This window comes from Camponotus floridanus, unplaced genomic scaffold (assembly GCF_003227725.1).
Source record: "Camponotus floridanus strain SB8 unplaced genomic scaffold, Cflo_v7.5 scaffold34, whole genome shotgun sequence".
Taxonomy (NCBI): Eukaryota; Metazoa; Arthropoda; class Insecta; order Hymenoptera; family Formicidae; genus Camponotus; species Camponotus floridanus.
This window is the reverse complement of record NW_020229481.1, coordinates 818927-835347: the sequence shown is the minus strand read 5'-3', so window position 1 is coordinate 835347 and position 16421 is coordinate 818927. Positions and strand designations below refer to the sequence as shown.

The window sequence follows — 16421 nt, the reverse complement described above, 5'->3', positions numbered from 1 at the left end:
TTGAAAATATAAAATTTTGAAGTTAATTGAAGAATTTGATTTTGTTATCTAATATATTTCTAAAGTTTAATTTATGAGAAGACTCTTATATTTTCAACTATTAATTATTTAAAAATTATTGGTAGCTAACATTTACATAGAGAAAAAAATTATTCCAAAATGTTCAAAAAATGAATGTAATTTACATGAGAACTATGAAATATGCTATATTCAATTTTTAAATGTTCATAATAATTCATTTCTTGTATAAATTAGACATAGATGATAGATTTAATTTGTATTTAGCTATACAAAATTAACAACTATTTAATATAATAATTGTACATATTATAAATTAATTTAATGATAAATTATGCACATACATATTTATTCAGATCTTTTAATCAAGATCAATTTTCTTTTCTTTTCTATTATTATAGTATTATAGTATTGTACTACCCTTGTTCAGTCTTAGTCAATGAGAATTAAACAAAAGTAAAAATCAGAAAAGGACATTTAAAATCAAATAGGAACTAGAAATAGGACGATATCTAATGGATTTGGGTCCCATAAATTAGTAATTATAATATTTTCACTGCTATTCGTGTGTTATGATTTAACTATAATTCCATCAAAGTATTGTAATTATTATGATTAACTTTAGCTCTTATATGTTGGAACAGTTTAGTAAATTTTTTCATACATATCTATTTTGTTACGGTGCTATAATGAAGAATCATATATTAGTATAATTTGCTATAGCCACAAAAACGTTTCTCTCTATACATTTTTGCGCTTTAAAAGTTAATTAGGACTTATATTAGCTATTTTACAATTATACGAGGAATGTATAGAAAATTATAGATCCCGAGTAACTGATCTTTAAATACAAATTTTATAATACGAATTGCGAATGTATTATCGCCGTCGTATGTCTCAAGATTTTATATTTCTATAACACTTCATATAACTTATATATATATAAAATAATCTGATCTTGATTTAAGCGTATGCACCGCGCGATTCATATCGTGCTCGTCACTCTATAAACATAAGTATTCTTTCTTCATATTAAGCTATTTGTAATACCTTAATTTCAAGAGAAGCACTGCTTAAAGAAATGCACTCCTTTTTTTCTTCTTGAGCTTTGCGATTGATATTAATTGTCAACGATTTGTCATGGCAGTAGTAAATGGCAGCTTGTTAAACGAGTTTCAACTCGTTTGAATATCGAGATAAAGATGGGAGAGCTGGTTCACAGATTGACCGTTAAGTTTCATTAGGAATTAACGGTTTTGCAGTACACATGCACACACATTTATGTATGTATATCTGCGCGAAGTATTCTCATAGGCAAAAGTAAATCCTCTTTCAGGGAAAAAAAGAAAAGGAAAAGAATATTATCAAATAATATTCATTCAATCGCTCGAGGTCGACGGTTTACTGTCTAACGTCTGCTCAAAAAGATAAAGTGCTCTATGAAGAAATTCATACTGTTCAGCTGTTTGCACCATTCCTCCCCTGTCGTATCTAAAATATTAAAAATACTAGTGTATTTGCGAAATTGAAAAATGTTTAATGTATACAGGGTGTTTCAGACCACCCGTACCACCTATTTAAAAACTAGAGAAGTGATTATTTCAAAAAAGTAAAAACATTTTCTTTATAAATCGGATGCGCTCTATCGAATAGTGATATTTCCAACTTCTGGTTGCGGCCGGAAATAGGTGATTCAGACCTGAAGTGCATTTTTTTAAATAGATCCCCCCTATTTTTCATTGAATATTCTTGTAGCTTATCTCGAGAGCTTTCTAAAACACTATAATAAATTATTTTTCCATGAAGTACTTTACGAGTTATGAGGAAATCATTTCTTAATTTGCATAATTTGTAATTAACAATTCCATATTTTTTCTTAAAAACAACTGTATGTTTTCTTTACACCAATTGATTCCTCTCATTATTTTCTACATAAAAGTATTAAGGTAAGATAATCGAAAAATGAATATTTTACTAGATATTTTATGGTTTATGTAAAATTAAGAAATGATTTCAAGCCTCGTATCTCGAAAAGTACTTCATGGAAAAATAATTTATTATAGTGTTTTGGAAAGCTCTCGAGGTAAGCTACAAGAATATGCAATGAAAAATAGGGAGTTCCATTTAAAAAAATGCACTTCCGGTCTGAATCGCTTATTTCCGGCCGGAACTAGAAGTTGAAAATATCACCATTCGATAGAGCGCACCTGATTTATAAAGAAAATGTTTTTACTTTTTTGAAATAACCACTTCTCTAGTTTTTAAATGGGTGATACGGGTGATCTGAAACACCTTGTATAAAGCTTTTATTGTCTTACCTCATTTGACATAGGATACCCAATACGTCGACATTTCCATCTCTTATGAGTTGAATCATTCCTATCGCTAACGCTATAAAACAGCCGGTTCGTCCTATACCCGCGCTACAGTGAACGACTGCTGGCCCTGGTAAAGAGTTTACTTCCGCAGCCATGCTAACAAGTGCGTCTGCAGTTTGAGGTACGGCATGATCCGGCCATGAATCGTACCTAATTGATATATTTCAGATTTTAATATATGCATAAAATCCAATGAAAAGTTATAAAGGTCTCTCTTTCTCTCTCTTCAGTTCCTATTACAATAATCACAATAGTTTTCGCTTAAATATCGTCTGATCGATTACTATTAATATATAAATGTAGATTTATCTTCCAACAACTGTTCCATAATCATACCGGATGGGTTAGACGAGTAGCGAACTACAGGTCAGCTATCAAATAAATATGAAGATAAGCTTGGGATTCGTTCAAAAGATAAAGATTGAGAAATTACAAGGATTCAAGTAAAAACTAGAATATTGGAAAAGAAATAATTTGGAAACAATAATTATACCAATAATGCTGCAAATGCCTCCTTTCTCCTTCATGCCTGATTTCTATAGTTCTAATGGTATATCCGTTCTTCACATCAATATAGTTGACGATAACGGTGAAAGATCCAGCTTGTATACGGCTGTTCACGTCGAAGGGAAAATATGCGTCACACTTGGCTTTAGATGCTTCATGCAATCTAGTTATCATGACAATTACAGGAACTTTTTCTGCCCAAATCATTTTCCAGAAATCCGCTACCGTGTGAGCTAATGGTCCCTGTGTCGCGATATATTTACCGTCTTCGCCGTCATATCCCTATAATTTATTCGGTTTATTGTATTCTTTCGCGCAATCAATCTTATATATACAGGGTGTTTCAGACCACCCGTAACATCCAAAAAAATTTTTTAAATTAGAGAAGTGGTTATTTCAAAAAAGTAAAAACATTTTCTTTATAAATCGGGTGCGTTCTATCGAATGATGATATTTTCAACTTCTGGTTTTGGCCGGAAATAGAGGATTCAGACCGGAAGTGTATTTTTTTAAATGGAACTCCCTATTTTTCATTGAATATTCTTGTAGATTACCTCGAGAGCTTTCCAAAACACTGTAATAAATTATTTTTCCATGAAGTACTTTTCGAGTTATGAGGCTTGAAATCATTTCTTAATTTTATATAAACCATAAAATATTTTGTAAAATATTCATTTTTCGATTATCTTATCTTATAATATTTTTATGTACAAAATAATGAGAGGAATCAATTGATGTAAAGAAAACATACAGTTACTTTAAGAAAAAATATGGAATTGTTAATTGCAAATTACATTTTTTTTTTAGAAACAACTATGTGTTTTCTTTACACCAATTGATTTCTCTCATTATTTTGTACATACAAGTATTAAGGTAAGATAATCGAAAAATGAATATTTTACAAGATATTTTATGGTTTATGTAAAATTAAGAAATGATTTCAAGCCTCGTATCTCGAAAAGTACTTCATGGAAAAATAATTTATTATAGTGTTTTGGAAAGCTCTCGAGGTAAGCTACAAGAATGTGCAATGAAAAATAAGGGGTTCCATTTAAAAAAATACACTTCCGGTCTGAATCACCTATTTTCGGCCGGAACCAGAAGTTAAAAATATCACCATTCGATAGAGCGCACCCGATTTATAAAGAAAATGTTTTTACTTTTTTGAAATAACCACTTCTCTAGTTTTTAAATAGGTGGTAGTGGTCTGAAACACCCTGTATAATTACATTACGTTACATACACGAATGTAGTTGGCGTTTATGTAGCCAGCAAGAGGATCGTCGGAGGAACCTGGTAGAATCACTCTCGATTGCGGATTTGGCAAAACGGAGCAATATCGATTCTTCACTCCTGAGCCGCAAACGTCTACTTTCTCCGGGAGATTTAATGGCACCTCCCAAAATTCTTTGTACAATGTTGCTGGATCAGTAACGACTTTCTTCAGTTGAGTTCTCGATAATACATTTCCTGCGCTTAGCAGATATTCCTCCGCTGTACATTCTCGAGTAGGAGTAACCATATGTGGCGGACTTTCAGGAGCTGTTGCTAATTCTATGGTCAAACTTGTGCTCGATCCACGTCGTTCCAACAGACCTTTCGCCTTTATACGTATCGCTTCTGGTCTACGTTCAGGTGTCGCGACGGACATCACCTGTTAATGTAAAAGGATAGAATATTCCTATTGCAATACTTTGATAGATATTTAAATTATACATTAATAGATTTCTCTTACCTCTGGTAAACCTGATGTTTGAACTACTGGTTGTACCGAATGCGTGGATGTAGATTGCTTCGCAAATACTTCATGAACCCATTTAGCTTCTACAGATCCTTTTGTGTCTTTACTATACTTGTCTGACTGGCAAATGGCACCTTCCTCTACTAAATCCTGCTGATCGCCATCTTCAGTATCTTTTTCACGCGACATTTGTTTCCGCAGCCATAACAAGATCTATTAAAGTGTTTATTCTTATATGACTATAATAATGCAATATTGCAAATAAATTTCATACTAATTTTTATAAGCTTTTAAAATAATCACTTATTTTTGAAAGAGAAAAAAGATGTCCATATATTTGTTTCTTTACGTAATACACAAGGAAATATGTGTATAAATATGCGCTTACTAGAAATGTAAAAAGAATAGTGCCAGTGATGACAAAAAGCGTTACAAAGAAAGGCAGTTGCCAATCTAGCCATGATAGAGCAGTCCTGGAATGTACCCCCTTGTCTGTCTGACTGCTGAGTTGAGCCACTTGGAGATCCATTCCAGCATCATCCAGTCCAGTCATGGACTGTCGGATCCTGTATTTAAAATACTTTTGAGATAAAGAGAATATAAGAAAAATATATATCTTAATATATATATATATATATATATTTTCATATTAACCGAATAAAATTATCTTTGATATATCGGAGTATTCTGTGATGAATCACCTGTGATGAGACCTCGCAGGCATTCCCTTTGTAAATGGCAATAAGGAAATTGGCACTACTGTATCCTTATGCCACTTCTGTTCGCTGATCAAATAAAATTTCTCTACAGGATTTATATTACCGCTATTATTGATTGTTGCATCGTAATAATTTATATGACTCGCATAATGATGACTCAAGGAAATACTCGTACCATCTGTAATGAGAATTAAAAATGTATTATATATTCCAAATTTTTCAACATACACTAGAAGTATTATTAAAAATATCAGACTCACGAATATAAAATTAAATATATAAATTGGTACAAGCAATATGAGTCTAGTGTAAATATTGTTACACCATTATTTATTGTACAAAAAATCAATTATATAAAAACATTCATTTAATAAATATACACGTGAGTGGACTGCAATGATCGACCAGAAGTATTATTGTAAATATTATTTGCAAAATTTTTTTCCAATCATATATCAGATGTATTCCTGTAATGTTAAGCGAAATGACAAAGAGATTGACATATAAATATTTTCAAGAGTCTATCATGAAGAAAAAAATGCTGAAGAAAAAAACTGCATAAATTGTCCCATACAGCACAGACCATTGCAGTAATATTGTGGCAATATTACAATGTTACAGCAATATTATTAATATTGCTATTAATATATTGCAATATTAATAGCAATATTATTAATATTGTTATTAATATTGCAAAATTTATTATTATTTGCAATATTATTAATATTGCTATTAATATTGCAAACACCAAATAACAATTATATAACTATTAATAGTAATTTTCCACTCAATAATATAACTGTTACATGTTATGTAACAGTTATATAACATGTAACAGTTACATCGTCGAATAAGAAATTGCAACTAACAATTACATAAATATCACTTGTTCGCTGGGAAGTTAAATTTCATGAATGAGACCGGAAGAAAACACGGATACAGGTGAATTTACATGGATAAATATTAGAAAACGCGGCAACAGGAAGACTCGAGACAGACTGTCAGTCATGAACAGCGCACGCACATCCCAAATAACACCACATATCTCCAAGTCGGAACGTCATAAATAAACCCGCATCCTGTTTTCGAGTGCAACAACAGAACAGCGGATACGCGCGCGCGCGCGCGCGCGCAAGGACGGGGAGGGCGGGGGGAGAGGATTACTCGCGCGCTTGTTTGATCGATACCTTTCGTCAACAGCATATACATCAAAATCACGACCACAGTATAATTGATGTGCGATCCACGAGCAGCCTGGCGAGTCGACGGCAGCGACCGCGTGGACGACGAGACGGCCATATTGCGATAGAATCGAAATCGAACGGGACGCTCGCGGCGCAAACTTCACGAGAGAACTGCCTGGCCTAACCTCAAGACCTCGAGAGACGTCTCGCAGCGTCTTGCTTCTCGCTCCTCGCGCGCGCCCCGACCTGAGCTTCGGTTTTATTCATACTGTTGGCAACCGGCACCGCGCGCGCTCGCTTCCACTCTGGCGCGCGTAGTACGCGGGAGTAAGCGCACGACCAATCGGGATCGCGGCGGCGTCACCGGCCCACCGGCGCCGGCCAATCGCCGCGCGCGCTACTCGGCAGCGTCGACGAGGCGAGGCGGCGGGGAGGGAGGGGAGAGTCGGCGTGAATGAAAGCGCAGCACGTGCGATTAATGCGACGGGGATCGACGTTTCGCGTTTTTATTTTCGATTTACACGGCGAGAATTACTCACTGGTCAACACTCAAATTTTTTCCTGACATTTAACAATATTATAGGTTATATCTAAGGCACTGATTACGAGAAAAATACTAGTTTAGTTGTATCAGCTCTACTTCTTTTTATTTATAAGCAGGGTTGGGTAAGTTTATATTTTTTTGTAAACTAAATTAAGTTAAAGTTAATGGGTTAAAAAATTAATTTAATTATGTTAAAAGTTATACAAATAAAAAATTAATTCAATAAAAGTTACGTTAAGATTAAATTAACGTTAGTTAAGATAAAAGTTAAAATTTTGAAAAGCATTATTTCACTTTATATTAAATTAGATTGTAATTTTAAAATTAGATTACTCTAAATAATAATAATATGAATCATTAAATAAATTTGGGGGGGAAAGTTAATAAATTTAAGTTTATGTGTTTTAAAAATAATTAGTTAAAGTTAAAAGTTAACTCTTTTTAAAATAACTAAGTTGAGTTAAAAATTATTAACTTTTTAACTTTTTTTAACTTTTAACTAATCAACTAGTTATTACCCAACCCTGTTTATAAGATATTAATTCCGAAATAGGTTTTCGATATTTTTGAAAGATGTATTCGCCACAAATGTAACAAAGACTACCTGGATTATGTAAACAACGTCTCCGAAGACATATCAAAAGTTACAAAAATAATAATTTTGAGTCGAGTAAAAAAACTGCACGTGATGTCTAAAGAGGGTAGTTTAAAAATATTAAAAAAACAAGAGCTGTTAAAAAAGAAACTACTGTCGTACTCGAAATCAGTACAGTTAAATAAGCTCAAAACTGCAAAATTATAAGAGGAAAAAGTTAAAATTATTTTTTTTGTTGACCAGTGTTATTTGTTCTCCGGTAACAATGGATTCTCTGCGCTGTAGTGCCGTATACGTGTCATCGGGATATAATGGAAGGAGGTAAGAAGTCGTTGTCTCGGATCTCTCGTTTGAATTGGCGTCATTGCCGAGCGAATTAAAGCGCCTTCCCGTCTTGCGATAATACGGCATGATTCATTTTTCTATTTTTCTAGATTATCTTTAAAAAATTATAATCGTTCGAGGAAATGTATTAGATCATGATTTGTTTTATTTCGTAAACACGCAGTGACGGCTTTATCAATAGCTAATCACGTTGAAGCGTTCACAGAGAAAAATATCATTCTACTGCCAAGAAAAGCGATTAGTCAGTTTATTTTTCTTTTTTTAAGTAACAGTTTTCTTCAACAAAGAATATATTCTTGATAATAATCTTAAAATCTCACTCATCACAAGTGTTAGAAAATCTCATGATATTTTTATCATGTACTCAAAAGAAGAATTTATTTTGTCTTCAAGAATATTGTAAAATTGTATCAAAGAAAAATCAAACTTACTTTACGTCAACTCTTGTAGTAAGCAAACCAAATTTTTGTTTTAATTTAATATTCAAAAATACTGCACTTACTAAAATTCAGAATACAGTACTGGACAAAATAAATCATACACCTTTCAACAAATTGAATTTGTTAGTATAACTATTCTTTTAACAAGCAAATAGCTTATTAGATACAGGAAAGTCGAAGCATTTCAAAGTATTTAAATAAAGAAAATATAAAATAATAAAAATTATGCTCAATTCTTTCGTAAAAAAATTATTATTCAATATTATTACATTTTGCCCTGGACAAAATAAATCATACACTTTTAGAAGTAATAGTTGGCAAATAAATAAAGTTTATTTTAATTATGATTAATACTTAGTATGGCCACCTTTGGCTTTCAATATCAAATCACTTCCAGTCGGCGAGGCATACTTTCGACTAATTTCTTTAAGTATTCAGGATCAATTTCCTTCCGAGCCTTTTGGAGTGTTGCATAGGACGATGTCTTGTCACTTACGTTCGTTTCATTCACGTCCAAATAAGCCACATAGTTTCAATTGGATTAAATCTGGTGATTATGGCGACTATTCGACCAGTTTTACCTTATTAGTTTTGAAAAATGCAGTGGTTTTCTTCGCCTTATTCTTCGCTTAGAGTCATTATCTTGCTGGAAGATAAAGTTGTTTCTTAAACCTAATTTCAAAAGAGATTCTTTCAAATTCTCGCATAATACATTAATATATCGTTCTGCCATCATGATGCTTTCAATTCGAGCCAAATTACTGATACCAGACCATATAAAGCATCCCCATACTATAATATTACCGCCTCCATATTTTGCAGAAGGATATATTGATGTATTGTGCGAGAATTTGAAAGAATCTCTTTTGAAATTGGATTTAGAAAACAACTTTATTTTTCAGCAAGATAATGATCCTAAGCATAAGACGAAGAAAATCACTGCATTTTTCAAATCTAATAAGGTAAAACTGGTCGAATGGCCGCCACAATCATCAGATTTAATCCAATTGAAACTTTGTGGGCTTATTTGGACGTGAACGTGAATAAAACGAACGTAAGTGACAAGACATCGTCCTATGCAACACTCCAGAAGGCTTGAAAAGAAATTGATTCTGAATACTTAAAGAAATTAGTCGAAAGTATGCCTCGCCGACTGGAAGCGGTATTGAAAGCTAAAGATGACTATACCAAGTACTAATCCATTAGAATTAACTTTATTTATTTATTTGTTAACTATTACTTCTAAAAGTGTATGATTTATTTTGTCCTGGGCAAAATGTAACAATATTGAATAATAAATTTTTTACAAAATAATTGAGCATAATTTTTATTATTTCCTATTTTTTTTATACTTTTTATTTAAATACTTTGAAATACTTCGACTTTCCTGTCTAATAATCTATTTGCTCTTGTTAAAAGAATAGGTATACTAACAAATTCAATTTGTTGAAAGGTGTATGATTTATTTTATCTAGTATTGTATATTCAATTAAATTTAATGCTTGTGGTAAACTTATAATATATTTGCGAATATACAAACTTATGATATACTTAAAATGAATAATATTTACTTGAATACAATATACATTTTTCTCTGTCTAGGCCAGCAGATTTTTGGGGGCAGCAATTTTCGAAGACGACGAAATTATTCTTCCTTAAGGGCCCGTACAAAACATATACGGAAAATGGATTTTGGTGGATTGTTTGAAACCTTAGAAATTTGTAGTTGATAATTAAAATTGGTTTAAAGCCAAGTTTGAGAGACGGAAAAATTTCGAATGCCTAGAGCGGCAAGTTTGGTAAATCCGCCACTAAACACGTAGATAATATACAAAGTGTTTAGCACAGTGTTGTCAAATATTTTCTCCGAAACTTGAGATCGTTCTAAAAGTATGTCAGATAAAAGGATTTTATAAAAGGATTTTAAGAGAGAAAAAAGATAATTTTCAATCTTAGGTAAGATCATTTTTCAAGCCCAAATGCGAGTGTGATTTCGTTGAATTTTATTAGATAGAAATATCGTCCTCTTTTATATAAATTGTTTCCTCGCAATATTCGGCGTTGTAAGCGGATGTATAAGATATATATGGCCGAAAATTGAATAGTTTATTTACAAGATATTTTATATACTTTAATCATATATAATTTTACATGCAACAAATGAAATTTCTCGTAAAATATTCATTGTTAAATTATCTTACCTCAATACTTTTATACACAGAATAATCAATTAATATAAAGAAAACAGTTGTTAAAAAAATATATAAATTTGTAACGAATAGTTACATTTTTTTAAAATGCATTTAACACTTTATGTAAAACGTGTATAATTTTGTTCTAGGCTAGAGCTGTGTTTTTAAAATTTAAAAATTAGAGATTTGAGAATTTGATTATTTCCTTTTCTTTAATCGAAATTATAACTGTTTTACTTTTAAAATTGTAGCTTATAAAGTTACTATATATGTTAGCTATTTGTTTGATATGATGTTCTCTTGATAACAAATAACATAAATTGTCAATTTGTCGATGCATATATATAGGGTGTTTCAGAAATACTTCAACAAACCTTGGGGATATATATAAGATATATGTATAAGATTATAAATTTCTAAAAAAATATATCATTTAGATATTTCAGATTTTATTTTTATATAATTATATATTTATTAAAAGATGAGCATGATTTTTTTCTGTATTTTTTCAAGAGTTTCAGAAATATATTTTCATTTACCTACAGAATAAATTATATTGCTTATATAAGATGTTCTTATTTCCCCAAAAAAAACTCGTTCTCTTTCTCTTCGTATATGTATATATGTAATGTTTGTGTAATTTTGTTTTAATTTTTCTTTAAATAACCATTAGTTTCAAAGATTAATAATCGCGTTAAAAGATTAAATGAATAAATATTATATGTTACATGTGATTTTACAAGATCAAATTTTCTTGTGATTCTTTGAAATATTAATAATTTTGTATGAAAGAAATAGATAGATAGATAGAGAGAAACAGAGAGAGTGGAATTACTATAAAATAAAATATATTATAAAATAATGTAATTATATTCTCGTATTAATACATTGAAGCAAAATTTTGTATATCTTTTATTCTTTCAAAAAAATAGTGAATTTTTTTTAAAAGCTTGAAAAATGGTTTATTTCGAGCGATAAAAGTAGTGCCAATTAAGAAAAGAAAATTGATTATTTCAGATTACAATACAAATACCGACAACGAATAGAATTTATTTGGGTTTTCCTGAATTCTCATTAGCATTTTTTGTGGAAATAAGTGAAATAAATATTTTTATGATTTATATTGGTCTATTTCTTTAGTACTTGTGGACCTATTTCTTTTTACACAATTTTTTTCCATGTAAAAGGAATGCGTAGAACGGATAATCCGCGTAAATTGAGGGACGGGTGTAAATTTATTTTTGATAATAAAAAGCGAGAAAAGTACGATCTTTTTTTTATCCTGGGAAAAAATCCATATATGATCGCAGAAACAAATATAAATATATATAATTTTATGTAAAATATGTGCATATATGTTTTCTTTTTTTTATATAATCTCTATTAATACATACAGAAAAAATAATCAAAAGAATAATTAAAAAAATAATTAGAAAAATAATTTTTATATTGTTATTTTAGAAAAAATAAAATTTGAAGAAGTGAGAAAAATTATAAGAAGAATATTTGAAAAATTAAATAATTTTTTCACATTATGTTCTTTTTTTAAAGTAAAATTTGAAGAAATGAGAAACAGTTGCACATAATTATATACGAATTTATACATTATATATGGTTAATTTTTTCTCATTTCTTCAAATTTTATTTTTTCTAAAATAATTGTATAAAAATTATTTTTCTATAATTATTTTTTAAATTATTCCTCTGATTATTTTTTCTGTATGTATTGACAAAGATTATATAAGAAAAAAATATATATGAACATATTTTAAATAAATTATATGTACTTATATTTATTGTGTGATCACACACATATATGGATTTTTTTCCAGGATAAAAAAAGGTCATAGTTTTCTCGCTTTTTATTATCAAAAATAAATTTATACCCGTCCCTCAAGTTACGCGGATTATCTGTTCTACGCGTTCTTTTTTACATGGAAAAAAACTGCGTAAAAAGAGTATTAGAGAAATAGACCAATATAAATCATAAAAATATTTATTTCCACAAAAAATGCTAATGAAAATTCAGAACAACCAAAATATATTCTTTTCATTGTTGCTGTACTGTAATCTTATGCAATCAACTTTCTCTTTTTAATGGGCACAAAGTCACTACGCTCGGAAAATATTACTACTACCAGTACTACTTCAATGAAAAATAACCGCGTAAAATGAGACCGCATGAATGAAAACCGCGTATAAAAAATCCACGTACAAATATTTATCGTGTGTAAAAAAAAACTCGGGCGAATCGAGGGACGAGTGTATTTTTATTGCAACGTAAGATTGAAAATTAATGTAATTGACATCGATTTCGTCGAATGATTTGAAGCGTACAAAAGCTACGACACTCTGAATATCCTCGTAGACATTTTACGTAGTTCTCAAGAATATACCGATGATTCATGAAACCGGATATACATATTTGCCGTTCACGGTCGCTTAAACATCACATTCATTTCGCTACAAATCACGCTATTTGCATTTCTCTTTTATATATCTCTCTATTACACATGTTTTCACGTTATTTTGTGACATTTTTGTAATGAAATTATATGTATGTAGATAAAGTGACAAAAAGATTTTTAGCATTTTCTCAGACGATCAATATTCTTTCTATCTTATACATTTTTTTTACACAAAATTTATTCTTATAATATTATTCATTTTAACAGTGATTATAATACGCGACAATGGCAAACGGTAATCATTGTGTAGTAGTTGAAAAATCAATAAGCAGCTTGTCGGAAATGTTCGATTGTGCAATTGTCTTAATTTCACACTAATGTCAAAAATAACGTGGATAAATGAACTTGTCTTTTGAAGATAAAAAAGGCATGTCATGTAACTTGTCAAAAAGTTTAATCGAACCATTTAAAAGATTTAATTATTTCTGCCTATTTTATGGTAAAACTAAAACGAAAAAAGGATTAAAGACAAAAAATACTAAATTACTTTGAAACTCACTCTTGTATGTGCGATTCTTTTGTATGACGTAAAAATATTTTCTAAAAATATTCAAACAACATCCAACCTCACCGGTAACGCATTTCGAAACGATAAAAAAGCCTGTACGAATATTCTCTCTCAACTCTCTCTGTTCTTTTCCCTTTATCTCTTCTTCTTTCTTCTCTCTCTTTTATTCTCTCTTTTATTTATGTGTGTATATTGTTCTTCTCCTTCATTTTTTTTAATGATCATATAAAATTTCTTGAAAATAAGTTTTTTATTATCGTATCAATAAGTATCGATATATTTCAACGATATAATAAAGTGATGAATAAGAGAATAATTGAAGAAGATATACTCATTATCCAATATATTATGCACATATATTATTAATGAAAAGTTTTTATTGTTTGAATATATGTTACATATTTTAGTCACAAGTAATTGTATATGTAAAAATTATAAATTCTTTATTTCTCTCTGTCGAATTGATTTTTAGATTTTAGACTTTAATCTTTTTATGTCACGAGAAATTAAGCTTAGAATTAAGCTTATTATTCTATAATTATATAGCTGAATTGAAGACTGTTCAAGGAAAAATATTGAGGAAAACTCTTAATGATTGTAAATTATCAAATCAGTACAATCGATAAATTATTCAATCTCTTATTTAAATCCACTTAATTCTATTTATCAAACTAATTAAGTAAATTCTAATAAACTCCGTGTAATTGAAATTAATTTCAAATTTATATCGCATAGAAAATATAGAAATTACTATTGCTTTTATTCTTGATATATGAATCATTTGATGATTTACCAAAAAATTAATCTTCGATATAATATGATTTTTTATACAAGATTTTTTTATACTAGATAATAGATTTTTTAAACAATAAAGCTTGCGTTCCATTTATATATTGACAGTATGTCATATACATACATACGTGAATGGAACTACACATATTTTATATAGGAATGAAACTCTATACATGTATAAATAATTTTTTAATATACAGGGTAACTACTTTTTGGAAAAAACATAGAAAACCTAGAATTCTCAGGAATTTCTTTTATACCTAGAAAAGTTAAGGAATTTTTATAGAATTTTATTAGGATTCAGAAAATTTTTCAAAAAATTCTCTCGTTTAATTAATAATTTTGCTCTCATATTAAAAACCAAGTGTGATTTAGGCCTTTAAAATATAAAAATAAATATTAAAATATTAAAATATTATAAATATATATTTATCTCTGTTTATACATATTTAATATCTCAATACAATATTGAATACGCAATAGATACATATTCCTTAACTATTCTGTAATTTTTACCGATAAAGAAACGAAAATATTATGCAAGTGAAAAATATTTCCCTACAAAGTTATTCAAAATTTTTTCCAGTATATTTACAAATTTAACACTTGAAACTTAAGTAGCTCTGTCTCTTTCTTTCAATATGAAAGAAAAGGCATGCATAAATAAAAAAATTTATTTTAGAATGTCGCATCAAAAAATCTTTAAAGTATTCTCGAAATTTTGGACAAAAATATTCCTGGAAAATCAGAGAATTTTCAAGGAATATTTTTACAAGATTCGAACGTAGACACCCTGTATATTCTGCCAGTCTGTATCGGAATAATACAAGTAATACCGAACATATCCGTTCGCATCTTTCTTGGTCGTGTATACCTTGTCGAGACGAGAACGGAGACGATCCTTTCCCTGCTCTCTCAGAATGTTCTTGTCACGTGTCGTTAAGATCGTCGCGATCACTGGCATCACCCAGCGCACGTCGACACCGGGGTGGATGACAAGAACATGGCTCTGTAGATGAATCGCGCGGCTGCGTCGATACGGACACGCGTTGGACGCATCTGAATGGCGTCTGAACGGATTGCAAAATGACAGCCGACTGCATTCACCTCTTTCGCACACACGGCCGCGAAGGGGCGGCAGGGGATGGAGACGGGGGTGCATGCAGACGCGCGCATTCGTGACACGGATACGAGCCGACCGACCCACCCTTCCTCAGGTAGCCTCGCTTTATATCGCCCTTGTGCATAGCCGTACCGCGACATGTCGCCGAGAAAGAGCTTTTATCTTCGATCATATATAAGTAATAAATATAACAATAATTTGACCGTATAAAATAAATGTAAAAATAATTTGATCCCCCTCTTACATAATTTATATAGTCAAAGGCCTTTTTATGTCCTCTAGAAAACTGTTGAGCATCCGGCGCGTTGGATCTCCGATTTATCGAGAGTACAAAATTATTTAATGAACGAGATGATTGTTTGTGAAAATAGAAATATTAGAAATGTCTTAATTTTATATTTTATATTTTACAGTTTCAGAGCATTAGTTATGCTAACCTACCTCGTACCTCGAAGATGTGTGAATCTTCTCGCGACTTTGATAACGAGAAAAAAATATCTTAATTCTTAATATGTCTCTTTTTTAACATTTTAATAAGTTCTTGTTTAAAGAAAAGAGAGATAGCAAAGAGAAATAGAAAACAAAGTGTAAGGATTGGTAAGAATGGAAAGAGGGGGAGAATGTTGAATGAGAACTTCGAGGTCGACAAGAGGGTGTAGGGAGAGGAAGGAGAGGAGGAAGAGGGTTGGGGAGGTAGAGGGGATTAGAGAGGGGGACAAATCGGCCTTTATCGTTCGAGAAGGGTGAAGAAAGGAGATAGAATGTAGGTTAGTCTCGTCGGCGAACAGCGTCCCCAATCGATACCCACGCAACAAACTTTTATGCTTTTCTCCCCTTTTCCTCTCTTTTGTCAATCTTTCATTTTTT

The 16421-nt window shown here is 30.7% G+C and overlaps 1 protein-coding gene across 2 annotated transcripts; it reads right to left on the bottom strand.

The window, feature by feature from the left end:
- Positions 1 to 419: 419 nt before the first annotated feature.
- Positions 420 to 15515, bottom strand: LOC105250644 (tyrosine-protein phosphatase non-receptor type 5). Of its 2 annotated transcripts, none has more exons than XM_025410756.1 (8): positions 15306 to 15515; positions 5346 to 5541; positions 5033 to 5210; positions 4639 to 4857; positions 4147 to 4557; positions 2890 to 3185; positions 2337 to 2546; positions 420 to 1509 (listed from the first exon to the last, which is right to left on the bottom strand). In XM_025410756.1, exons 2-8 carry the CDS (start codon positions 5366 to 5368, stop codon positions 1398 to 1400), a joined length of 1449 nt encoding a protein of 482 aa, XP_025266541.1. In that variant the 5' UTR covers positions 5369 to 5541; positions 15306 to 15515; the 3' UTR covers positions 420 to 1397. The 2 variants fall into 2 exon arrangements, with proteins under 2 accessions (XP_025266541.1, XP_011255134.2); XM_011256832.3 differs by lacking the exon at positions 15306 to 15515 and adding an exon at positions 6551 to 6817.
- Positions 15516 to 16421: the final 906 nt, after the last annotated feature.